At 40.3% G+C, this 27,834-nt stretch overlaps 1 protein-coding gene across 3 annotated transcripts in view; it reads right to left on the reverse strand.

Annotated features, from left to right (window-relative positions):
- Positions 1 to 27,834, reverse strand: part of SHROOM2 (shroom family member 2) — a 128,098-nt gene that overhangs the window by 28,522 nt on the left and 71,742 nt on the right. The window contains exons 1-4 of one of the 3 annotated variants that reach the window (XM_027798667.2): positions 20,683 to 20,798; positions 18,279 to 18,410; positions 10,304 to 12,953; positions 8,252 to 8,355 (exon numbers count right to left, since the gene is read on the reverse strand). In XM_027798667.2, coding sequence (XP_027654468.2) covers positions 8,252 to 8,355; positions 10,304 to 12,953; positions 18,279 to 18,410; positions 20,683 to 20,783 — 2,987 coding nt within the window. In that variant the 5' untranslated portion in view covers positions 20,784 to 20,798. Of the gene's footprint in view, positions 1 to 8,251; positions 8,356 to 10,303; positions 12,954 to 18,278; positions 18,411 to 20,682; positions 20,799 to 27,834 lie in introns of those variants that run through there. The other 2 variants (XM_055702186.1, XM_055702185.1) reach the window with 2 other exon arrangements.

Genomic DNA, 27,834 nt, shown 5'->3' on the forward strand with positions numbered 1-27,834 from the left:
AGTGGCCATATGTATTTAGATTAATCATTCTTGAAAGATCACGAAATCACACTGTGGTATTTCATTTTGAAAAGGGCATTTACATACATGAGAGAAATATTTTTAAAAGGAACAAGCCAGATGGTATAATGCTAAGAATTAACATACGACAGAAGATACAATATATGGAGCTCAGAGAAAATGCATGACACCTACCAAAAAACCTAGACCACCACTTTTTTTCCTCCCCTCTCTCTCCCCTCTAAACGCTAGATTAAACAGTAATTAAAAGGACATCCACCAGAGAACTAAAGTCCTTCCCCAATGAGGAAAATCCAGAACTATTTTAGCAAAACAGATGCATAAACAGAATCTGAATTCCATCTGAATATGAAGAAAAACTTCTTTACTCTGAGGGTGTCAGAGCACTGGAACAGGCTGCCCAGAGAGGTTGTAGAGTCTGCTTCTCTGGAGACATTCCCAGCCCACCTGGATGTGACTCTGTGCAACCTGCTCCAGGTGAACCTGCCTTAGCAGGGGGGTTGGACTAGATCTCCAGAGGTACCTTCCAACCCTGACCGTTCTGTGATTCTGTGAATAAGGTTAAACCCCCCCCAAAACCCGAGGTACAAATTCTTAAAAGTATTAGAACAAAACAAACAACCAAAAGTGTTTTTTCAAACACAGGTATCTGCCTGACATTACAGGGCCAAAAGAACAGTAGTAAGAATATGAAGAAAATAATGCCACAGCAGAAAACTGACATGGACTCCCCTTCACACCTCCATGAGCAAAGAACAGCCTATACAGGAATTAATCTCAGATGCTGTCCACCACTAAGCGCGTTGTCATGAGTTACCTGGATGATATGATTAATCACCTGAAACTCCCATAGGAAATTGCTGAAACAGTAGCTGTGGTGCACAATTCCTCTGATACTTGGGCAACTGCTTGAGCAAAGTACACATGCAGTGTTTGTGAAGGGAAGGTGTAAGGGTGTTAAAAAGAGAGAATGAGAGAAACAGAGCAAGAGTGAAAAAAATAATAAAATCATTATGAATCTGGAGAACTTCAGCACTATAAACTTAAAATCTAAACTAACTCAACAGGAAATTATAAAAGATTCAGAAGCTGCGCTAAGTAGTGTGTTAAAATGACAAAGAATTGTTTGGGCTCATGCAGAAAAGCTGTGTCTTGGTTGTATTACTATTCTTAGAAATGAGTCACTACACATGTGGGCAACAGTGACCTGGATGACCAAAACTATTTGGATTTTTAGAAGACTCTTTAAAAAAAACAATAAAAAACCACTGTCCTTACCAGAAGCTCTTAAAAATTTGACTGCCATGGGACAAAGCCCTCATTTGTATCATCACATGATTAACAGAATTGATTAGATCTAGCTGATTTACAAGAGAGGTGAAAAAGAAGGTGGCAACAGTTGCTCTGCTATATTAAAGAAACAAGGCAAAGATTTCCCATCACTGAGCAAATGGACCATAAAACAACAGATGAAATTCAGATGTAACAAATGCAGAGTAACCCACGGGATAGCTTTTCCTATATCTCAGCAACATATACAATGATGTATGACTGAAATTACTGCTATGCAGGAAGGAAAAACTGGATTTCACAGACCATTCTATGTACATATTATCTCTGTACTCCACAGCAGTTAGAAAAAAAACAAGAGAAAAAATTCAAGATAAAGGAAACATTATGTTATTTATGAATTCATGGTGCACCCTAATGCTGTTGCAGTTCTCCTGCTGCTCCAAAAGAACATACGAGAATGTGGAAAGACACAGAAGAAGAAAATAAGGATGGGCAAAGCCACACAACAGCTTTCACAGAGTAGACACCCAGCCCACACACCCCCCAAGAGGTGCTTTTCATCACAACACATCAGCAGAAAAAGCTATGGATGTCAAAAGTCGATGTGGGTCCAAAACCAGTTAGACACTTTTCAGAAAGAAGAATTAATCAAGGACTGTTAACCACAAATACTTAGGACTGCACCTCTTAGCTGCAGATCAGCAGAGGCTGGGCAAGGATCAGCACGGCTCTGTGTTTGCCTTTTTGTTCTCTCCGAGCATCCACTACTGTTCAGTCTGAGAAAGGAAACCTGCTTAGGTAGATCTTCGGCCTGTGGTTTTAAGCACCATCTTCTTCCATGTACCAGTGATTCAAGGTTACACTGTCTCAAAGCATGATATTTACTTAGCTGTTACTAGTCAATCACATACACTAGTACACTGGGAAGACACAGTGGCTCATAGCAATTAAACTTGTACTAACTACAAGTATTTACAGAAATCTAAGGAAGACGAAAGGTGGCAAGGGACTCCTACTACATGAATAGATGCTGCTTGAGTTTCTCTCCATTGTTGGCTCTATATGCACAGGAAGAGCCACAGAATGTTTTCCCAGTTTCAAAGTATAAACCTTTGAGACAGCCAAGACTACTGCATCATCCATTAGCCACATGATACATACACTGGCATCACTGCCCCCCCCCCCAAAAAAAAAGTGGTCTGACAGATGCCTTAATAATCCATATCTCATGATAAAGAAATGCTAATATAAATAGAAAGGGCTTCAGCAGCTCACATACTTGAAGACTATGTTAATAGACAAGAGCCTGTGAGGATGCACGTTGGCTCTTCCGCACTTGACAACTGCCCTGGTTTTGGCTGGGATAGTTTCTTCTTAGTAGCCGGTACAGTGCTGCATTTTGGATTTAGTATAAGAATAATGTTGATAACACATTGATGTTTTTATTTGTTGCTAAGTAATCTTTATACCAAGTCAAGTACTTTTCAGCTTCTCGGGCCCTGCCTGCAAGAGGGCTGAAGGAAATGAGACAACTGGGAGGGGACACTGCCAGGACAGCTGACACAAACTAGCCAGAGGGATATTCCATGCCATAGGACATCATGGTCAGCATATAAACAGGAAGAAGGGGGGACATTTGGAGTTGTGTTTTGTTTTCCCAAATCACCATTACGCATGAGCAACGGCTTTCCTGGAGATGGCTGAACACCTCCCTGCCAATGGGAAGTGGTGAATGAATTCCTGGTTTTGCTTTGCTTACATGTGTGGCTTTTGCTTTATTTGTTACACTCCTTTTATCTCAAGGCTCGAGTTTTCTCACTTTTACTCTTTCCATTTTTCCCCTCATCCTGACAAGGGGGGAGTGAGTGAGGGGCTGTGTGGGGCTTAGTTGCTGGTTAGGCTTAAACCGTGACAGCAACAAATAGCTGCACACAACTATGGAAAGCAAAGCCTGCAAATTTTCTTTCTTTTTTAATATTTATTTTTAATTTCTAACTTCATGTAAGGAGACATTTTCACATATAAATTAATTACCATTAGGAATTCAGATATCTGAAGCATTACTTCAACCAAACTGGTATGTTCTGGCTACATGAAAAGCATGTTTTCTTCTCCCTTTAACTGAATAATTCATCTTCCTCAAAAAATAACACTTAAATCTTTATAATAATCCTTACTATACTTAAAATTATTGTAAAAAGAGAACACTTCACTTTATAAGCTCTTGAATAAAACAAACGTAGAAATTGTTAGTACACTGCACACTAGATACAGTAATCATGCATATTTATTACTTATTTTCTACAAAACACTACTTGTTAGGTTATTCTGTACTTAGAAAACTGATAAGAAATATTTCTTTCCGTTAGAAAAATTTATGTGAAAAATTACAACAGCTGTAGGTGAAGTGTAAAACTGAGAACTTAAACATCTTTTACACCATGAAATATTGAAGCTTGTTAATACATGCATGAAATGTTCGCCAAAGTAATTTTTCACTGATTTGTAAGCAAGCAGTTGCACAAGATCATCCTATTTCTTCCTTAAGAGGAAAAGGAAAGAGGATGAAAACATTTTGCTTATATAACTGGCGATGTCTTGGTAAGTCCTACAATGACTTAGACACGCTCATCCTGCAATATTCATTCAGGAAAAAATTCTCAATTTGACTCAACGTATATACAGTAAATAAAGAATGTAAGCTTAAAGTCCATATGTGACAATGCCTGCAAGCAGAGTTCTGCTTCGCTATTTAAGCAAATGGCCCTTTTGCTACATGTAAAAAAACCCCAACACTAGGTCCTGCATTTCAATATCTAAGTTTCCAGTTAAGCAGATACTACCACTGTATACTGCTATTATAATACTTTTCTGTCAGCACAGTAAAACCCCCAAAATACAGAATTTAAAGTTATTTGAGTTATAAAAAACCTCGGTAGCTCCTAAAAAGTATTTCCAATGTCTAATTTAGACCATTTAATATTCTAAACATGAGATTACATGAAAACTAATTTGTCTAAATGTCTAATGTGGATTTTTTTTTCTTATCTGCTAATTAGCCCTTGCAAATATGTAGCCTCAGCCCCCAGAATGGTCACAAAACAGAACAAACTAAAAACACACGTGTATATTTCATATGTGTATGTGTGTATACATACACACACACAAACATCCATATATGCTTGATATATATAAACACATATATAAATGTCGTTAACACCCACTTGTAAATTCTTTTCCATCTGATTCAATTAAGAAGACGTAAGATTGTTCACATTCCTGTATTGCTAAGGTCCTCCTTCTTCCTTGCACAATAATTTGCAGTTGCACCACCTGGTTAACATGGAGGCTAGATATTCACCAGCTCTTGAAAAATGAGTTTCCTTAAGAAGTGCCTCATAATGAACTCGGGAACCTCTCTACAGGCTCCTGTTTCTGGCTTGTCCAAGGTTTTTTTATAACATTAAACTTGGGCATTTAAGTCAACTTAGGCCTAAAGAAATGATTTTTACCTTGCTTTTGTATGGTAAAGATTGTTCCTCTGTTTTCAAGAGCTCAGATGGCTCATGAAAGAACTACAAAAACAACTTAAAAGTGTTTAATTAGAGTTGAGTCATGCTGTGGTCCTATATTTGACATGCACATGCTCTTGCACTTGACACCTATTAAATGTTGAAAGATTTTCTGTGACCTGTGATCTCATAAATCCTTTTACATTCTTGAAATTATGTAATATTTTCATAGACATGGCAGAAACAAATTAATGAGAGCCAAGTCAAATGTTCTTAGAACATAAATAAAAGCAATGGCTGCGACCATTTCTAGTCAATGGCAATCTTAAGAATTAGATCATAAAGCACTGTTTGTTTGATGCAGATTGACTTATGTGTGCCATCTCATCGTGCAGGAAGCCAAAGGCTACAGGCTACAAGCACACATTTCCATCTTTAACCTTCTGAAGGGCTATGTCAGTTCAGAAATTGTGGGGACTTCTATAGGGAAGTTAATTATATAACCTGCATGTACGATTTGATCAATACAGAGAGAGAGACATATTTGAAGAAGGATAGACTTTATATCTGTCAAAAGATAAGCTTTTGTAACCAATCTGAAATAGAAAGAGTAGCATAATTGGAAATAAAAAACCATCAATTTTTGTTTTACAGGTCAGCAGACTTACATAACACTTTTAAGTAGTCCTGAAGTTAAGAACATACTTAGAATTGCATCAAGCCTCAGTATGAAAATATTCAGCTCATGTCGGATGACTGTTTGTGTGCCTGTAAGTTCGTAACAAGAGTGGGTTTTGCTCTTGCATGAAGAATGATAATGGCTACTGTGGATCACTACTTTCTCTTCCTATAAAAATAATAGTCTAAGGTATTAAATACTGCAGTTTGTAAGAACATGTTGTAGCTTTTCTAAAAAGGGAGATGAAACAACCTGAATTCATTGGAAGCTCTCAGTAATCTCAGAGGAGAAAAATACAGTCCAGAGATGAAAGGAGTTCACAAATTATCTTCATCAACTTAACCTCCTCCCGTAACTTTTATAAGTAATGTTAATTTAGGTTTTGCAACTGTGTGCTAAAAAAAGAAAAGCACCAAAAAAATACTGTAGCAAAATGAACCAGCAGCAAGAAGCCCAGGAGAACAAAAAATTGCTTATCATGCACATTCTTTTGTTTGGTTTTTTTTTAAACTATTTGCTGTTACAGTAACTCCAACCCTTTTTTATTGTAGTTTCAGTGCATTAATGAGACTCCTATCTCTCCTGAAAATGATCAGTAAAGCTGTAATGGTAAACATTCAAAGTTTATTTAAACCCCACATTTTTTTTATTATTATTATTATTATTGTTGTTGTTGTTATTACTCTTCAAAGCCTGTAGCTTTGGACAGTCTCTAACCCCAACAAATCACCCATGGACAGGGACTCCACGGCTGGCGCTCAGTCCCTGTCCATCTAACACATGCAAATGCTGAAGGGCTGCTCCTGTGTGCAGCACAGTCGCACTGGCTTTGGTAGCACAAAGGCCTCAGAAGCACAAAGTAAGGGCCATCAGCAATATAATCCAAAACCAAATTTTCAAAGGAAGTATTAAATATGACCACAAGACCTTAGGTTTCATTAATATTCATGTTCTGGAATACACCACAGATTTGATAGATCTGCTAGCCATTTGCAGACTGCTAGCTTTTAAAAGTAGGAAACTAAATGCCTTTAGGGCAGCTCAAAAATCGTAAAATCAATTCATGTCATGATGAGTCCAGTTCCTTTTGAGCACAAGAATGCCTTGTTAAAAGAGCACATAGAAATACATATTCTTTTCCACAGGACAGCCACTCATCATCATGCAGTGGTGGTTCACAACACAGGAATTAAATACCCAAATGAGAGATTTTATTTAGTTAGTTTTTTGAATATGGAAGCATATAAGCCCCCTGCATAACGTGAGTGCTGAGGAAAAGACTGCAAAAGAAACCATTTTACAAAACCTGTAATGTGGTGAAATGGCCAAATACTACATCTGAAATATATGTCAAAACAAGCTTCAGCTTAAAAAAAAAGTTATTGCAGCTGGTGCCCAGTCATGTGATTTTCATGGATTCCATGATTATAAAGCAAGAATTGTGCTGCACAAACACTGCTAAACTGCTGGCGTAGGAGTATTATTCACACGCTTTTGTGACTAGGGTTCAGCACTGGTGGATGGAAATCATTTCACTTGTCCAGAGATGCTGTCTGCCTACAGAAGCTCATGTGCTCCTGGCTGATTGTGATGCTGCCTCCCCCTTTCCCTCCCCTCCTTCCTTTCCCTCCAGCACAATCGCCCCTCCACACGCATGCGCGCACACATTCACACCCTCATGGGCTATTCATTTTGAAATCACTACGGTTAGTACAAAGGGCTACAAATAATTAGAAAAATAGCAGATGGTCTCTTCAGCTGGGCCATAAGCAATACAAAATACAACCGTATAAAAATGCTAACAAATACTATTTTTTTACAAGCTTTTATGGTCACGACTAGAGTATGCGTTTGTTACAGTTCATAATTTTCTCTCCCCTTGAGAGATTAATACCATTTACAGAACGAAGGAAAGCCCACAGAAGTTATTTTTCCTACACATGTGTTTCTTCTGTTACAAGAACTGGAGCTATCAAACAAGGCGATAGCAGTGTGTGCACAATCTCAGTTCAGCTGTCACACGCCACTTAAGCTGCCACAATATCACTGAAATCACTGCTTACATTACAACAGCTCTGGCACACTGTGGGCCAGGAGCACACCCCCTGCACGCTAGACATTTAAGAATTTTAACTGCATTGTGCATACAGTCATACGTTTGAAAAGAGTCTGAAAATACTGTACATTTTAATTAAAATAAAACATTAATTAACAGGGAAAAGTGGAGCTGATCAAATGGAAAAACAACTTCTGATGGCTTCTGTTGGGGTACTGCATTCTGTAAAAGCACAACTAGAGAAAGGTCCAGGTTACAGCACTACTGTGTTCCAATAGCATGCTGTCTTTGCCAGAGATAATAGTGGAAAAGTCTTTTGGGAAACCTCAAGCATCCCATCCCATCCCTCCTGCCCCCCCGCCCCCCCCCCCAATCCTGTAACTGATAAATACGAAAAATATCTGAATCATTTCATGCACACAAATAAGAATCATCTGGCTCCAAACAAACTGTAATACAGCCAACACTTGACAATTTCCTCAAGCTCACCCTACAGTCCCCATAAATTTCAGTCCCCACATTAATTCTACCATGCACATTGAAGTATTTGGGGAGAAGGAGGGAAATGGGAAAAAGACATTGCAAAACCTCTGAAATCACCACAGCAAAACTTCCAGGCTGGGATAGGAAAAGATCAGATCAGAGTTGTCGTGAAAAAACTCTTAAAGCCAGAAATTAAGAAATACTTACCTTACAGTGCAGTTCCTTTCATCCAGATTGTTAACTTTAAAGAAAACATGCCGCCCATCTTCCTTTAAATCCTCTGCTTGGCTCCTTACTTCAACTGAGACTTCCTAAAAGTGGTTTATAGCAAAAGTAAGACACCAAGTCATCACGTTTCAGACTCTCAAAAAATCTATGATTATGGAACCACTTATTTGTGGGTTTGCTCTGTTTGAATATACATGAAGTCAACAGCATAGCATGTCTTAAGCTTGTTTGGTTTTAAACAGGACAGTATGCTATGCGACCTCTTGTGCAGCACTACCAACCTGGCTGTGCTCAAGTTACTGCTCTACTTTGCTCATCTACAGAAAAGCTTAACATCTATATAAACATTCACAACTTCCATTTGGCAAAGACATAAGAAAATGCAGTGAAGAAGTTACAGAAGAGTTGCTCAGATTTTAAAAGATGCAAGTACACACCAGCTTTTGAATCCCTGAGCGCATACTTTAGTTTCTCAGTAAAACACACATCACTGTTCCAGAACTTTATTATCTCACTATCTTCAAACAACCACACCCAAAGCATAGCTTCACATTACAAACACTGAACCTACAGGAAATTTAATTGCACATTAGCACTGGAATCATCTGAATCACATATGTGAAACAACATCTTTATTTACTTCAGTCTGTTGTCAGCCTCTTCAATGCACTCATCACCATATTTTCCAGGTGCCTAAACAGGTGTCTGCTTTTTGCCCCAGGAGGCCTATAATGAACTTAAAGGCACTGACTAATAAACCAGAAATGTATACATGGATGTGATGATGACTTTTCTGCTGGGTAGGCAATTATTTAATAATTTAGTTAATTTAATTTTCAAAATAACTTCCAGGTGAATATTTCCAGTGCCCGGCACCTCTACCCTAGTAAATTATCTGCGTAGTGAAGTCCACACATAGGAGTTCAAAAACAACTTTTGCAAAAGTGAAAGACACAAAAAACCTTAAGAAAAAAGAGTCCACAACTTTTAGAGATCAGCTTACTGTTTCTTTTTAAGCTGTTCTTGTTCTACTCCTTGTCTATACACACAGACACAGAGGTGCTGTGTGGATGTGTATGTATGTATGTAATGTTTTGACCAAGGTGGTGGTGGTGAAATACACAACTGCATTGCCACAATTTTTTTCTTGCACAAAGTTCAACACAGGTTGAACACACTATGATACGACTTTATACATATCAGGCAATCCTGCAGCAGCTTGAACAACATCTTTTAAACAGAGAACTTAAGAGACTTGGTATCTCTGTTTACTTCCCCTGCCACCTGCCAACCATTCCCTGGCCCTGCTCAGTTAAAAATTAACTTAGTATTAACTTGCAAGTTGAACAGACATTTGACATCTCTCTAAGGAACAAATTTATACATCTTAAAGCAAGCAAACTGACATAAAATAGAACACTAAGCAGTTTCATTGGCTGCTGTAGTGCAGCTTTAACATTAACTGGCATATTACTGTCTCTATGTATCTCTAAACTTTATTAGGCAGAAGTTTCATCCTTTTAGAAAAGGAGATCCATGGAAAATGATTAGACCATTAACAAAACTGGACATAAATAGATATTAATTCCCCTTGGAACATCTTTCTTCATAGTTTCAGAGAACAGAAAGCCTTAAAATGGGGAAGGCACCCACACCAATGAAGAACTAACTCTGGGTGAAGATTGCTTTGATCCTACTCTACCTCTACGGTAAAAAGGAGGGTATTATCAAATCAGTAAGGTTGCTTTCTTCCATCTGGCTACAACACACAAGGAATTACCTGATCCAATTGTTCCTTGCTACACTCAATCCCTGTGCAATACAAACTGATTTTCTTCATGTTACTTATGAGGGCTACCTATAACTATTATTCCCTTACTGACAAAAGGTGAACACCATACTGTGTTCAACAACAACGCTGTGTTCCCGAACTGGAAATTTTCATAAAAATTCTCTTTCCCCTCTCCATCACTGTCCTGCCCACCCCCTCACCTCAGGTAATTTAAAGGATAATGCAAAAGATACTTCTACCTGTTTGTAGAAATCAGTAGAAGGGGATGATCTAGACCTCTCATGTGTGTACTGGGGTTTCTCATCTTGTTCATGGCCTGCATCAAGGATATTATCAGCTGAATGGTACCTTCCTGAGCTCCTTGGCTCTACTGGCTTACGCTGCTCCTTCCATGATGCCTGATACTCTGCAAAGGTTCCCAGGCGCTGTGGCTGTTCAGATTTCACAATCTGATCAGCAGCCTTATTGCTACTACTATGGTGGACATTATCTTTTGAAGCATGTGCAGTTTCAAGTCCAAGAGAGGCTGCCCGACCTCTTCTCTCACACCATGACTCCTCTCCCTCTTGTCCACCGTGAGCTTTCCTATCTGGCCTCTCAGGCTGGCCCTCAGCTAGACCATGGGGAGCTGGTTTCTGTGCTGATTTTCTATATGCAGGCTTACTTGTTTCTTCAAAAAATTTCCACCTGTCTGCAAACGAGCCCAGGGCTTCTTCAGATGTATTTGGACGGCAATGAGCACGGCACACATCCTCTGATATCCCAACTTCATTCATCTTCTCTGGTTCAGAGTAAGACTTCAGTTTTTGCTCTGTTGTGAACCTCTTCCTGGCTCCGATACGAGAAACGTGATGAGTGCCACTCCCTGTAGGGTTCGGTTTAGCTTGTGTAGCCTCAAGGAATCCAGACACGTCTTCAGAAACCAAAGCCAATAATGAGGAGTTGTAACTACCAGTTTTCCGCTCAGGTGATCTGGGGAGATATTCAGCAGTGCTGGGCTCCAAGTCCCGCCGTTTGAAGGATGTTGCCCTCAGAACCCTGGCCTGTGCTTCCTTGAGGTGATCTTTGTAGGTGCTGGTAAAGTTCGTGTCTGGAGAGGCAGTGACATTTTCTGTTGAATCTGGCTTCCAGGTCTCACTGCACTCCTCTGTTTCAGACGACCCTACTAACATAGCAGTGCTTCTACTTTTCTGCAGCTTCGCTCTTCTCATTTGGATCTCATTTCTCAGGGTTGTTGCAAAACGATCACTCCTTCGTGCCTGTTTAGACAAGTGAGTGTCAAATGGGGCCTGTCGCTCTGTTACTGCTTCTGGGCTGTTATCAGACTGTTTTTTCCCTTCCTGAGCTAAAGAATGCAACATTGGGGTCTTTTGAGGAGAAATCTTGCTACTCTCATCTTTCCCCCACCTAAAATCTTTCTGAGCAGATTTGTTTTCAGTGGTAGGGACACAGCCCTTTACATTCTCTTGTTGACCATACCTAGTTTCACTTTCCTCGGAGCTGCTCTCAAAGTTTTTCTTATGTCCAGACTTTTCAGTATGATGGGATTTTTTAGCTTCTTCTACTACAGCACACCTAGCATCCCCCTCTCTGTCCCCTGGGTAATGACTACTGTTCTCACACCCTTTCTGTGAAGGTTCAACAGATTGTTGAGGTAGATAGTATTTTGGTTTTGGGAACATTGTGACAACCGCAGGATTTTCGTGAGGTCCAAATGATGCTTCAGTCCCCACTGCAGGTTTCCAGCTGTCATCCTTGAGTGGCAGTGGCTTTGAGCTTCCCTGAGCAGGCTGTTTTGCTGTCACACAATAATAGCGACTCTGTCCAGTGTTGTCCACCTTCTGTTCAGCAGCACTGTTTGAAGAAGAGGAAGTGTTGGGCAGACTGGCCTGGTTTGGACTGTAGCCGTGAAAATGATCTGTAGGTAACTCCTGAACACCACTATAGGACAGATAATGTTGCTGATCTTTAGGCGCAGTTAAGATTCGTGCATTGTGAAAAAAAGTGCTTTCATCACTGTACTGGTGTTGGTGGTGGTAACTGTAAGTAGGCTGTGCAAACCGAACATCAGTGCTGGACAACGATGACTGCAGTTTGTTCACAGTTCCTACATTACTGTTGTACCTTTCACCAGTTGAAGAAAAAGCGTGTTCGGAACTGAGATCAGATTTATAATTTGAGCTGCTGACCCTCTTGTCACATGCTCTAGAGGGCTGCCACTGCTGCTCCACATTTTCCAAGTTCCAGTCACTCCTGGGCTGCAACCGGTTCAGGGCTGTAAAGTGCTGCGTGCTGGCACCCTCTGAGTACACAGGACCATGGGCTTTCTCATGGCCTTTGGTAGCAGCAAAGCTGTCACTACGAAGAGGTGGAGGTGGGGGGGGAGGAGATGAAGACTTCTTCTTATCAGGAACATACCAGACAGGTCCAAAACTGGATCTTCCAGAGCTAGCAAGCTTGCCATCAGGGTGTTCCTCTATTCTAAGACTTCTGTTGTTCTCATATTGGATGGGAGCTGGCAAATACCCAGGTTTGTCCTCTATTCCACTGTTGTCATTCAAGAACTGGCCAGACTTGTTTCCATGCTTAGCAGTCTCCCAGTGGCCTACTTTATACAGCATGTTCTCTGTCGAAGAAGTGTCTGCATTGGATAGAGTGTGGTCAGGGGTGCTAGAACTTGTGGAGAAAGACCCGTAGGCTGAATCTCGCTTACTTTGGCTCCCTAGATGATCAATGCTACTATTAGACCTTGCAGAAGAAAGTCTTCCATACTGGGCTACTTGTGGAGTGTGGTCCCAGCTGTCCATACTTCCCAAAGAGCTGAACTGGTCAGAAGCGCGATGTAGACTTGACTGATCCCACGAGTTTGAGAGGTCATGAGAAGAACAACTACGGCAAGAAACAAAAAAAGTCTCAGAAAAAATATACCAGTCAAAAAATGCCGCAACATAATTGTAAATATACAGCAACCAGTTTTACTAACATTGGTTAAGATCCATCTGCAATAGCAATTACTCAAGACAAAAAAGCTCATAAAATTGTAAGTTTGAACACAAAGTCAGGACTTTATACTCTGCCACTGATTCAAAGCTTGAATCTTAAAAACTCAGCTTCCCGTTTTAAGTTTACCAGTAAGTAGTACACATTATCCCCTTAAGGGTCCCCTTTCCCTTTGTAAATTGTTGATTTTGCTGACATTGCTTTTAGACAAATTTGTTTTGAGCTATATTCGCTCCCTTTTTTCCCAGGGCAAACACAAATTTATTTTTCAGCTTATTTTCCAGGCACCCCGATTCTTCCAGCTATTAAACTCACATACTTCCCTGTTCATCTTTTGTAATCTCACTCTAAACTTACTTCAGCCCATGAAGTTACTCCCCCGTCCTGCTTATCCAAATCTGCCCATTCATTTAATATTTTCATTTCTAAATGGAGGTTCACTAAAAACATTTGCCTCAAATGCCACCGTTTTACTTCTGAGCCTCCACATGCACCTTACCAATGTGGTTTCAAATCACTCTCGGGTTGACACCCTTACAACAATGTCATTCAATTCCACCCAGTTCCACAACACTGATGTCAGAGCGACGTAAGCTCTGCATGGCTAAAACTAAACTTCTGACCTTCTTTCAAGAATCCTTACTGCCACCAGCTGCTCTTTGCCATTCTTTCTTCTATAGAAACATCACCTTTGACACTGTACTTTCTCTGGATCATTTACCTAGGACAGAATTTCAAAATCTTGCTGCTTCTGTTGTTCTACTACCCAGTTTCATTCTGTTTTCTCTCTTTCCTTTTCTTCTCTGTCTTTCATAGCACACACCTCCTGTCAATCCAACACACTGATACTGAGATGACAGTCTTTCCAATTATTCTCATCACATCTCCCTGTTTGAACTTCACTGGCAGCTCCTCCTGCTTTTATATAGCAAATTCAAATTCTTGCCCTTGCATGCAAAGCCCCTTGGTAGAAATCCCAGAGTTATTCCACTTCCCTGTAGCTATAATTATATGAAGTATCTATGAAATCTTTTGTGGTAAAAAACCTGTGAAAGCTAGCAATGAAGTTAGATTAGTCCACATAAAAATGCAGAGTGATATAGATCTTTTTTTGTCAAAAATATTGCATGGGTCAACTCAACACTTCTTTGGAATTCAGTATTAACATGAGAATTGCTTTACCCACCCCCACCCACGCAACTATAGCCTTAGTAACTTTTTTTATACATGGTCAAAAGCTATTTATGTTAAGAAAGAGAAGGTATACTTTGTGCTTGTTTTCTAAAAGTATTTTATTAACGAATTACACTAGCATTGGCCTCATCTTGTGGGTTTTTTGTTGTTTCATTCTTTTATTTTCAACACTTTAAAACATCTTGCTGAATACTTAAAAAGGTCTTAACTGTCATCTTAGGCAGATACTGCGGTTCATGTAGAAAATGTCTTGGTCATTATCAGGATCTCTCTCGTTAAAGAAGAATTTAAGCCAGATATTGTTATCAATTGCTGATATTCTTCCCCCTCTTCAGCACTAAGGAGATACGTGGCATCGATTAAAATAAAGATGACACTTGCACAGGAAAGCAAAGCCTCAACTTACAATTTACAAGACTCCTGTAGATCTGCTGGTATCACATGTGAAGCACAAATCATGAGCATAAGAGGTCAAAGCCCTACTAGAAAATGCTTAATGGAAACCCAGCAGATGCAGCAAAACCTTCAAAGAAAGGACAGGAAAGTGTCTGATGGTGTATTACTGCAAAGCATTGTCTCCTTAACCATGGGGCAATCCTCCCATGAACCCTGACAGGGAAGAAAGTTCAAAAGCCATTTCTCTGCTTGAGTCTGCCATCCCAGAATATCCTTCTCAATGGCTTTTTTAGAGTGGATTCACAAAAGCACCTACACAGCTGGTCAAAGTCTAGCAGGTAAAGTCCAGGAATAATCTACAAACATCATCCTTGGCTTCTTTGGCCAATATGCACCGCACCCCCCAACCCTGGGGCATGAGTTTCTGATGCCAGGCCCTCCTAAAAATGACATCATCTCAGCAAATCAGACCACATTCAGACCACATGGGATTACAGGCCAGCTGTACCTGACCCTAATTGCCCCAAACCCTCAGTTTAAGCAGCCTTCTCAAAGCATATTTGCCTCACACCCACAAGGCCAGAATGAAGTAGAAGAGGTTGTTGGTTTCAACTGCACACCCAGGGGCATGAAAAAACACACAAAAAAGATCTTCTATTATAGTATATCCTACGGGAAGAAAGTGGAAAATGCAGAGTCTAACTTTCAGCAACTTAAGAGTTCATATCCATACCTCACAGAAAAGTGCACTCAGCCTTAGACTAGGGTGGTCTAGGAAAAAGGTCTGCGTCCATGTTGTTAACATATGACTTCTGTGGAAAAAAAGACAACCAAACCCAACCACCACAACTCAGAAGACTCACAGAGGGAAATTAAGGCACCAAAAGCTTAGAAGGTCTAACTCTCTGTCCTTGCCTGAGAAGCACCTAGACCTGGCAGTGTGCTCCCAAGATAGCTTACAGTTTTTGAATGAAAGTCACATGATAAGAAATACACATATAGCAGCAGATGTGGAAAGCTGGGCTCCGTAACTATGCTCTCTCCTATCTACACTAGTACAGTCTCTTCTGGTTTGTCTGCCTTCCTCTAGCTCCATGTGCCTTCTCAAAGGTCCAAATTCAGTAGGCTGTCAAAAAAAAATCAAACAAAAAAAAACCCCCAACACCCCAAACCAAATTACCCATAGCATAATCTAGCATCTACCTAGATAGTAAGGACAATTTTCAGAGGGTTGTTTGTCCAGCTGCACCCCACCCACGCCAACACACAAAATCCAGGTATAACCTGCCTGGAAGAGAGCAAAAGCAGTTCTGCCCCCTGATTGAACTCTTCATTTTTCACAATTGATACGGCTTTCACACTCATAGAGAGAATGTAGACAGGCGCATTCAGAAGAGATTTTAGGCTGTGAACATAAATCTCAGATGCTTAGCTCAAGGAAGGACAAGAAATTACACAAATAGGCCAAAGATGGATCCTTGGGCTAGAAATATCCCCTCCTTGGGCTAAGTCTATTATCTCCTTGCATACCATTTTCAGCTGAGTGCTGTCTCCTGTTCAGCTTTTTGCTTAACTGGCAGAGTACACAGTGCTTCTCAGTTTTGTGAATTGTACTTTGAAAGTGGAGAATCTCTGAAGCTGCTCACCTTCTCTTTTGGCAGATGTGCAAGCCCAAAGAACCCCCCCTCTGCAACGGAGATCCTAAAATACCCAAATCCTAAAATCCCAAATCTGGGAATGCTGGGCCTCTAGCAGCCGCAGTCTGAAGTCAGCTCGGCCACTGAAACTGTCTTGGGCATCAGACACCAGGACCAGCTGATGTCCCAAACACATCATCTTTCAGATGGGCAGCACAGGCATCCAAGGGGTTAGAATGGCAGTGCCCTGGGAAACCTAGTATTAAACTGTGCTCAAGCCACTAAATCTTTCAGGAACATGTGAGAAAGCAGAATTTACCCTTTTTATTAATACTAAGGTGTACCAGCAGTTGCTGCTACTTCTGATATGTGGGGAGAGAAGACTGCTCTATTCCCCTCCCCCTGTTCCTTTACACCCACAATTTCCTGTCCAAAGCTCATTTCAAACTGGCCTTGAAACAAATTGGTGTTTTTTTTCCTTCTTTAAAGAATTGTGATTTGCCCAGCTCCTATCAAATCACACTTTGACACATATGTCTTGTAGTATTTCACTTTCACCAGGTACAAGGACAACCAACAGGAAAAGCATGAAGCATATATCAATTTAGAGCTCAGTCAGAAGACTCAGTAGACAGAAAGTAGAAATACTTGAGTTAGCATTGCAGCCAGGAAATCTATAAAGTTTTTAGAAATTTCTCAGTTTTGCTTCTATGTACGAAGACTTCTATTGACTTCAAATCTATCAATCTAATTCAGCATATCTACATGAAATTTAAATACAAACTCTCTAAATCAGTGTAAACCAGCAGCAATTCTAATCGAGGATTTGAGAAACAGAATAAGCTAAAACTTCTCCTAATGAAGTACTACAAAATGCATTTAAAAAAAACCTCTGTCTAAACGTTAACAGTCATGCTTTATTCAAGGGCAGACAGCAAGTTATTTTAAAATCAGTAGGGAGCTTCCAATGAAAACAAACCAATACAAAAAGATTGTAAAAATGACATGAAAAACAAAAGAAACTCCTAAAGTATGAATGTTCTTCTAACTACCACAATAAATTAACATCAAGAAGTAATGATGGAGAATGTATAGGAGTAAGTACAGAAAACACAAGCCTACTTTCCAAACTGGGATTGTGTACCAGACTAATTTTCTTTAATGCTCAGGGTAACTATGGTCCAATGGGAACCAAGACGAAAAAAAGCAACAAAAATAAACAACAAAAAACACCAAACAAAAACCCCCAAACTCATGAAAATGCTGAAGAATGCCACATACAAGCAGGAAACAAACAAGAACCTGTAATCAGACACAAACAGGCACTACCTAAAAGTTTTAAGTTTCACTACTAAAACTGCATGGGTGCCAACCTTTCTCCCCTGGTGTTGAAACAGACCTAACAAATACTAAGTTGCTTTAAACAGGGACTGAAAATCATTGGTCTTATTACCTCTCTACACAAGCAAGAGCACAGCTGTAGGGAAGATCAGATTACAGAAAGACAGTTTAAGGTATTACTGGTTTTATTAGTTAAAAGTCCAACAGTAAAACATTCTACACCCTTCCTTTAGGAAAAGTATTTTTAATAGTCTGAAACAGTATTTTTCAATTTCTTTTTCCTTTACTATTTCATTTTAATTATGTTAATGTCGACTGTTTCCTTTCACTTATAAAGGTTTAGGATTTTACCAGGGGACACTGAAAAAAAATACAGAGCAAGAAACATAACCTTCTGACTGCCTTTAAAGCTAGTTTCTTACCTTTCAATCACACGCACATATCACATACTGTTTCTGAAATCCACTCATCCATATGCCAAACTTCCCATGTCCCCCTCTTCAAACACTGAAAGGACAGGCAATACTAAAGACATATAATACAACAATTCTGCATTTGTGGTTTTACAAAACACTTGACAACATGACCTACAGTGTTACCGTCTTGCTGTTTGAGCTTAATGAGCATAACTTAAGCAGAGACTCACCTTGCATGATAGCGCGAGTGCCAGGAAGTGCAGGCACTGGATGAGGAAAGGTGTGACGTGGCTGTCTCAGGTTGACTTTCTGTAAATTTGGTTGCATGCCAGGAGTGAGGCCTGCAGGCTAGGTCATTTCTTCTGAAAAAGAAAGGTAAGAGTGTACTAGTTTAATGCAAACAGTTCATTAAGGTGATATGCAGCAAAAAATCTACCAGGGTCGTAGTCAAATGTTATACAGGTAGGTCAGAGGCATAATGAATTTAAATGACAGCAAATGAAACTACTTTCTAACATGCATGCCAGTTTGAAAAGACACTCGCATTTCTTTAAAATGCTCAAGATGCAGTGAAACGCCAATACTCTCTCTCCAAGGTCTGTGCTTGGGTGTTTTAGGTTTTAAAAACACTGTAGTTATTTTGGGGGTGAGGTAGTTTTTATGAGGGGCAGAGACAGGCAAACAAATTTTAAAGAACCTGACAAATATCTAGAGCTTTAATAGTTAAAGCTAATACTGAGAGTTATGACTTCTACATGATAACAGTACAGTAAGGCTTTGGCAAGATTTTACTGTAAGTAGGTGCTTATGGGAAGAGTTAATGACAGGAAGGAATAAAGCCACGTACATTGTTTTGTACAAGTTAGTAAGAGTGATATAACTATTAATCATAACTCCAGCGAAGTTCTGCTTCAGCTCTTAGAATGTTTGGCACCCCAGGTATGCAAAGTGTATTGAGGTTTTTTTGTTTCTTTTTTTTTTTTAAAGAATACACCTAAAAATTAGCCTAGCAATTCATCTCAGTCCCCAAATACCTACTTAGATATCATCTGCAAATGTATATGGTCATTACACCTCATGTAACTGAAGAGATCCACTCTAAGAAGTAAAAGAGTAAATTTAGTTTAAAAAAAAAAAAAAAGTAAAGTTAGAGCTTCATACTACACAAACCTTTCTGCAAAACCTTTCTACACTCCTCTGCCCTTTCCTTCTGCTCAAGAGTTAGTAACAACGGCTTGCACTTCCTTCCAAGGACTTTCTGTTTGTAACACCTCTTGGCATGGCATGCATGAAGTGCATTCTCCCCCAAGGTTAAACAAGCCTTCTGAGTGGAATTTAGCCACTTTGGTTTCAGCAAGCAGATGCTGAGCATAGGCCATTTGTCCAGACCCTCTCAGTCACCTGGGGAACAAAGCAGTAACTTCTTAAAAGGCAATTCATCCTGCCCTTCTCTTCGGCTCATCCTAGAGGAAGTGCAATTTAAAATTTAGACAAGGTATAAGGTGAGAAAAATCCAGTCCTTCCAAGTCACAGTCTAAAACAAAGGATAGGACCTTAGCTCTTGAGGTTTTTTTTAAACGCACTTATGTATTTCACTTATACTTCTATAAAGTTTATTACTGCAAGGTTAAGCAATTTGTCTGTTATAAAAATCATTTTCTAAGCTGAGAAAGTGTTCCCTATTTTCAATGTCTACTCTAAAGGCAGTCCTAAATTTTTTTTACTCACTTCCCCTTTTTATAAACTGGGGTTATCAGACAGCCACTGGATTTAGAGAACAAAACAAAAGCTCATTATAAATCCAGTGTATTCCAAACAGGTTAAATTTGAGTACATGGCTTTTTGCAGTATATTCAGGAAGATCTGATGAATTCAGTGATTAATTGCCTTTCCAAACTCTGCATGCAGGATTAAAAAAGGAAAATAATTCTACAGGGAAGCTGTAATTTCACGAATAAGTGGAGCATCATTACTGTCACAAAAAAAAGAAGTAATTGTTTCCATAAACAAAACCCTACTCTTCCCAGCATGACAAAAGAGAAAACAGTTAAGCAAAGCATCACTATGTTCTCCTTTCATGGTAGGATATGAAATTCACAGTGAGTGGAGAAGCCCTAATACTTTCAGTGCAAACAAGTGCAAAAGATTCTGCTCAGCCATGCGATGATGGGCTCCAGACAGACAGTCCTTGTGTATTCCAAGGGCTCCAGGCCTGTGTTCAGGTATGGAAAAGAAAAGAAAAGAAAAAAAGGGAAAAAAAATTTCAAAAATCATTCCACTGTTCAGCTGCACAGAACATCGAAGGATTTTTTCCGCCCACAGCTCACCTCTAACGGTACTGATACCAGCTCAGCAAACCACACGTTATCTATTTAGGGAAGTTCAATAGACCTCCCAGGCATCAATTCAGCAAAAACGTTTACCTAGTATGAGACAATTACTTTTCTACGATGCATCACTAAGGAAACACAAGACTAGAAAACTAACACAATACAAGCAATGCTTGGAGTGTAAGGAAATGAAGGGTGGGAAGAGGGCTTCTGCGACAGTTTGCTATGGGCTTGACAAATGGTAGGAAGAATCCAATCAGTGGGAAAGAACACATGGGATGCACTTGTAAAGTCAGTACTGTACCTCATGGAACTTCTCAAGATCTTCATAAGGTAGTTTCTTGCTACATGAACATCGTTTTCAGATGGCATTTTCTGTTCTACAATATCCACCACTGCTTTCATCTTCCTGAGCAGCCAAGCAAGGGGAGGAACAGACTGGGCTGAGTTGTGACATGAGGCAAGTGAAGTGGACAAGAACTTGCAAGTTCTATTTCATTTTTTTGTATTTGTGGACACATATTTTTGAGAGGTGGTTTGTGGTTAATTTTGTTGGTTTTTTTTAAAGACATAATAGTCTGAGCAGCCCAAAAATACTGGTGGGATACCTAAAAGGTGGAATCATGTAAACACCTGCTTTCAATGAAGTCCACAACATGACTAAAAATTAATTTATTGTGCATAGCCAACAATGCTTTCTGCTGCATTCTCACCATTTAGTTACACTTACTATGTCCTCCATTTCCAGAAACAATTTTTTCTAATAAGTGGAGCACAGCGTGAATATTGATCCCAAAGCTCGGCACATATAGGTAGAAGGACTGGACAGAAAAGATTAAAAGACCCAAAAGAGGAATACTTTGCAGGCAACTTAAGATGCTGGAAGCTGAGCATTTGTATTCTAATGTAATACCTCTGTATTAATTCTGAGTGACAGAATGAGATCATCTGAACCTACAACCCAGAAAACCTCCAGCATTAATGAAAGCATTAATAAAAGCATTTCACTGAGTGTCTTTCTACCAGTGCTTTTAAAAAGCTGCTGGAAGGAAAATGCTGATAAGCTTTGAAGATATGATACAAAGAGAATAAAACAATTTCTATTGACTATAAGCAATCCCTTAGATAGTGGTCTCAATGACATGTGTGTGCAAATACTTTAGCAATAGAACATTTCCAATCCAGTTTTTCAGTATAAATCTGTCCTTTTATAGTTATTACTTGTAAGTCATTAAGAAAGACATTCTGAATTTCACAGGCTATAGAGTTAAGATAGTGGTTTAGATTGCTGCAGCAATACTCAGGAGGTTGACTGGATACAGAGGAAAATAAAACAAAAAAAACCTCCACCCCAAAAAAAACTAAAATCAAAGAGAAAACATGTATTTCTTTGACCAAGGGAGAAAAACAATGAAACTGGGCAAGCAGATTTATCTGTAAACAATAACAAAGGTCAGAAAAATACCTTAAAAATGAAAAGTAGAGAGCAAATTGAATAAGGTAAAGGAACTATCTCAGCATACAACGGTGTCAATGAGTATGAGCCATTTCCTCTGCTTTCAGGCTCATTCTGAATTCTTGTAGGTACCACTCAGATATACGACCTGCAGATACAACAGACCCAGATACAACAGACATGGGTATTCATTCCCCCCACCGCCCAAGATAATTTGTGTCATTCTCATCTACCAAAGAGCACCCTTGCTGTAACCCTATCATACAGACTTTTCTATTTGGAGTCCCAAAGCTAAAGGAGGACAGGCAGTTCCAGGGACCTGTGTCCAGGTGGAAAGCAATTGCTAGGTTTTATCTGGCTGTTAATGTTCCGTTCCAGCCCTCTGCTGAACCAACAGACGGAAGGCCTGACTGCTGGCTCACCCCTAAGCAGTGTAAGGCTGCAAGTCTCTCACTGCAAGCAGCGGCAGCTACACACGACACAGGCTGTATGGTATTTCTGAAACAGAAAACTGGCTTTGCATCCCTCTCACCCATCTCATTACTGGCCCTGTAGCTCAAAGGAGTTTTTTTAATACCACCAGTGGTGACATACCCACACACAGACACACTGATCCACCTCAAGTACAAGGTAACAAACAGTTCCTACAGGGATTCTTCAGGTAAAACCTTGGAAATGTGAAATGAACAGTCATCCTAATGGGACATTTTAACCGGGACTGCCCAGCCATTTCCCTCTTTAAAGGCTGTCTTCTGTTACTTCACGTCCTTATGTCGCTCGAAATTTACCGAGCTGCACGATTACTTTCCAGCTGAAATCTAAATAGTTCCTCAAAATGGCTGAGCTCGCCTTGAGGGGGAGGAGGAAAACTCCTTCCCGGTTCGCCACAAGCCGCGCACGGCCGGGCTCCACCTGCGCTGACACAGGCAGCACGCAGCAGCCATGACGAGCGGCGAACGCCGCCCCCCGGCTCTCCGCGGCACCGGCAGCGGCGGGAAGGGGACTGGGCGCGAGGCGTGCCCGCCACTGCAGCCCGCGCCGCCAGCGCCCCCTGCCGGCTGCGGGCAGCGCCGCGCCACGGCCCGCCGCAAGCGCAGTGCTGCCTACTGTTCGGCGGCGGCAGGAAATAAACCCCGGGCTTAGACAAGAATTCCCAAGTTTCCCAGTTTAAAAGGAAGGCGTCGTCAGTGGCCTCAGTCAGAACTGAGCTGTATCCACAAAGAACTATCACACAGTCAGGACCAACCCTCCGGGTTACCACTGTTGTAGTGATTATTCATATTAAAGATTAAAAAATATGTATATACTCAGTTTTTAGTCCCTTTAGTTCCTACAGAACATTTTTGTTCCCAAAGCTGCAGACCACTGTTTCACAGCACAGCCCACGTGTTTCAAGGTACAACTTCCCTGCAAGCCCCAGATCTGGGACCCAGTCAATGTAGTTTAACTGGATGGCAGCTATCAAAATAAAATTCCTCTCCGTTCACCAAGATGCAACTCAAGACTTCAGTGGTGAGGTAAAGCCTCTCCCCGGCGCTTTGCTTTTAAAATAGCCCAAGTTCACATTTTCACAGCTGCAGGAGGAGGTCCAAACTACTTACAGCTATTTTAAACCTCGCCTATAACCAGGAATTTGTCCCAGTTCCCCAGTGTAAGGTAAATGGCTACCAAATCGCCCTGCCTGCACGCCATGGATATGCAGAAAGGCTGCGGCACAGAGATAAAATGGAAACCTACATGTGCTTAAAGGTCAAATGCACAATTCATTGGCATCCTCAAAACAAGCACGCTCAGCCACTGCATGTACTGAATGGTACGGCTCACAAGTGCCCTCGGATTGTTTCCAAAGTCAAATAAACCAAATCATGGCACAGTTGTTTGTCCTACAGGAAAAAAAAACAATCCTGTCAGACATCGTTAAGTGGCCAGTTATAAATAGTGTTGCCCTGTTGCCCCATACCAGCCATGCAAGTTGACTAGGAGTTCAGTCTTTGGGATCTCCTCAGCAAGCCACTCATCCATGGTTTTTCAGACCATGTAGAGAAAATTTCAAGAATTTGTAGTGACAGCACAGGTGCCCTTGCTTGACCCCTTATAAATCCCAAACGGCTTCATAGTTCCCAGCTTTCTCACCTCACCCCCTTTAAAATAACACTAGGCCAGACATACTAACACCTCATTAATGAAATTTTTATAAATCTGTATGTATTGGGGGGAAAAAAGTCCTTCCAAGCCATGTCTCTCTGTTGTTTTTTTTTTAGTTCACCAATCTTGTGCTCTATGAATTAAACTATGCTAGAAGACTGACATATAGTGCAATTAAATGGGTATGCAAACAGGCACTGTAAATAAAGCACTTAATTTGTGAAAAACATTATTTGGATTTTTTTAGTCTTCTGAATCCTTGGCAGAAATAAAAAGGAGGCTGAAAACCACCATGAAGCTGCAGCTACCCACAGAGGCCTCAAATAAGAAGAAATTAACAATGTCACCATTTTTCATTCCAAAAATAGTTCAATGTATTTTCCCCTGCAGACTGTGAAGGCCTCAACCAACTGCCTAACCTGGGAGCTCAAAATTAGAACAGAATGACTTTTTTTCTAAAAAATGAAAAAGATAAAATTGCTATCTGAACAAATCAAGTATTGTTTCGGAATAAGCACTTATTTGGTGAAAATTTCTTCCTTCTTTGTTCCTGCCCTCCCCTCAAATAGACAAACAACATTCCTTTCTACAGAGTACTGAGGGAGTCATCGCCCTCCACAAAGAGATTTTCTCTCTCAGGCAACTATATTTGTAGAATTCAAATTACTTCATGTTATGTTAGTCACCTGGCAAATCTATCTGACAGGTAAAATTTGGCAACAGACTAAGGTCCAGCGGCAAAACTATATAGGGAATGTGAACAGCTTCTTGTATCACTCTTAGTAACTCAATACATCCATGAGTTATCCTAATCTATGCTCAAACAGTTGCTACCAATGCTATAAGGAAGCTTTAGGTTAAGTGCAATACCATCCCCTCCCTCCTTTCCCCTTGCCATTTTCTGTGTTGTCCTGCCTCTTGACTTACCTGTCTATATCTCTGGATGTGACAGAAAACCAAGCAATGGGTAAAAGTGATATTAAAAGGAAGACAAAGAATCCAAAACTTGAGATTGAACACTTTTCCTGAACAGTTACTCTCCCACTGTATTTCTTCCTTGTTTGTTTGAAAAAGGAGAAAGGGAGGGGGGTGGCATGTATGTGCGAAAGAACATGAGAAGGAAGATCACAGAAAGCCTCCTGAAAATTTTCATGCAACAATTCCATATTAAAGGACCCCCTCCTCCCAACAGAATTTGAAGTAAGCCTTCACTCTGTCATTCATAACCAGTAAGGATGAATCAAAAAAGTTGTATATATACGCACACCCCTCTCATATACACATGTATTTTTATGTATAGATAATACACATATGATATGTACATATACATGTATCCATATGATAAGCAAAGTCACTTTTTAGGCTTTTCAAAATATGCCCACAACTTCTCTGTCCAGATGGATGGTTTGGTACTTCAACCACCAGGTTTTGGTCTTCCCAATACACCAAAGCCCTGCTAAAACCTGACCCACTGTCCACTTCTGAATTCACCTCCCTGCTTCTTTCTAGAACATCACAGTCTGAAGCGCTTTGTTCCCTTTTTGTAAGGTTGTCCTACTGCCTTTCACTCGGATTCTGCCTTGGATGCCTCAACTTCCTGCTGCCCTGAGGCTAGACAGCAGCAATTTAAATGCTTTTTCTAAAGTATGCTCTATGCCAGTATTCAGACTGTCTATCCAGGACAGCCTTAATGTCCTTTCAAAAAGGGTCAGTAAATTTAGGCTTTGTTTGGGTGAGCCATACAGTGACTGCACAAACCCTGCTCAAAAGCTAACAGGGGGGCCTTCCCAGCTGAGGCAGAAATACCAGGACTTAGAATTTTGAGTTACGTGTGTGGGGACCTTCACACCCTTGCTTTTATAGAGATTAAACCAAAAATGTGTGAAAAATGTGTGTTCATGGTGAGCAATAAACCTGAAAAATTACTGGTAAATATCATCACGGTAGGTATTTTAAGGCAATGCCTTTTACATATGCAGATCTATAGTGAACTTTATAAGAACAACAGACAACATCTCCTTGCTTCCACGCTTACTCCCTGAATCAAAAAAAAAAAGCTTGAATAGAGTTTTATATTGAGGAAAATTTTTTGAAGATTTTTGTATTGGGTATCTGCTGAAAATTAAATAGAAATGCTTTCACATCATAATTGATCAAACACTGCTTATATGAGATTTAAAAAACTAGTATACCAGCTCAATAGCCTAGGAAAGTGAATTTAAGGTGAAGCTCCTAGGATCAGAAATAATCAGCAGCAACGTTATTGTTAGTTTGCCAGCTGTGCACTGTTTTCCAAAACAAACACAGGAGGGTCGAGATACACAAATTCAAATCACTACTGGCAACACACAGCCACACCAGAGTTTTTGTTTCAAGACTCGTCTTCTCTCCATTAACAGCAGCACATACCCTATCTGTTTGTCAGAACCACCTCTCCTTGCATATTAGCATCTATTCTTTTGGGAAAATCCCCTGTGACATACTTCACTGGAATGGGATGAACCAATGATGAAAACTAATCAGCTCAGTATATGAAAAAACTCTTCTCTGACCCCAGACAGCTGAGCCCTGCTGCCTTACATCCCTCTGTTCAGCGACAGGTGGATCAGCCACAGGCAAAAAAACCCAGGCATCCAAGACTCTGCACATAACATACACAGACACACAAACTACAGAAAATGAACAGTTGAGAGAAGAACAGTTGGTAGTCTCAAGCAACACTGAAACCCATTTATAGAAATTAAAGAATAAAATTTTCAAGCAAATAAAGTCATTAGCAGCCTTGTCATCCTAAGACAAATCTATGACTGACTGCCCCTAGAATAATCAACTCTTTTCAAAGTTTAAATGATTTTGATGATCAGGAAAAAACTACATGAAGATTGGGCTCCTAATCAACTTCAGTATTTGGTAAGTTAGAGTGATTCACAAACTATTATCTTTTCTGGTTAAAATGTATCGAAAACACATCAGTTGAAGAAAACTGTATCTTAATTAAGGAAAGCTGTTAACAACTGAGTAACCATGAAATGATGAACCAGCCTGGTCTAACGGCAGCCCACCCAATTCCTAATCCCCAGCAAATACAGAAGCTCCTTGCAACAAGTTTTCATATCTTCACCTTCTGCACTGGAAGCTCTTGGCTCAGCTCAGCCATCTTCCTGCAGGGAGTCACCAGCACAATTCCTCCTGGAGGCCCATCGCCGCCTTTGTCTTCAGATTCTTTTCTCTCTCCAGCCCCCATCCCATACTTATCTGGGGTTGGTTATTCTCACCATCCCCTCCTGAAGGACATGGCAAGCTCGCACTCCCTTTGCGGGACAGTTCCTACACAGTCTTTTCCACCTGTGTTGCTGGCAGCCAGACAAGATTTTTTTGTGTGGATCTACTGTAGTGTCAGAAGGAAAGTTGCAATGATAGAAGATGGTGCTGTACGCACTTAATAATCAAGTTAAAACATGTAGGAAAACACTGAATATGTATTAAATCCAGTGTACCTGGCTAGTTGATTAGACTAGGTTTAAAAGCTCTATCAATGACTTGTGAGAATCATTTAATGGTTTAGATAAACAGCCTTCACAATCTGTTTGGTTTAGGGACAACCTGCAGGCCTGAATTCAAATTAGGCTTCAGAGCTGAACCTTCTAAAACCTACCAATTTCAACAGATCTACATGCAACCCCCCCACATTATCTATGAGCTAGGAATAATCAACAGAGTATGCCTAAAAAAAATATAACCCCACACTGCGTGAGGATGTGTATTGACTGACCTTCAACATGAATGAAGAAAACACAGGAAGATAAGGATCTGCCTTTCGTCCCATCAGAATTCACAGGACATTACAGAAGTACA

The sequence above is a fragment of the Falco cherrug genome, chromosome 2, assembly GCF_023634085.1.
Source record: "Falco cherrug isolate bFalChe1 chromosome 2, bFalChe1.pri, whole genome shotgun sequence".
Taxonomy (NCBI): Eukaryota; Metazoa; Chordata; class Aves; order Falconiformes; family Falconidae; genus Falco; species Falco cherrug.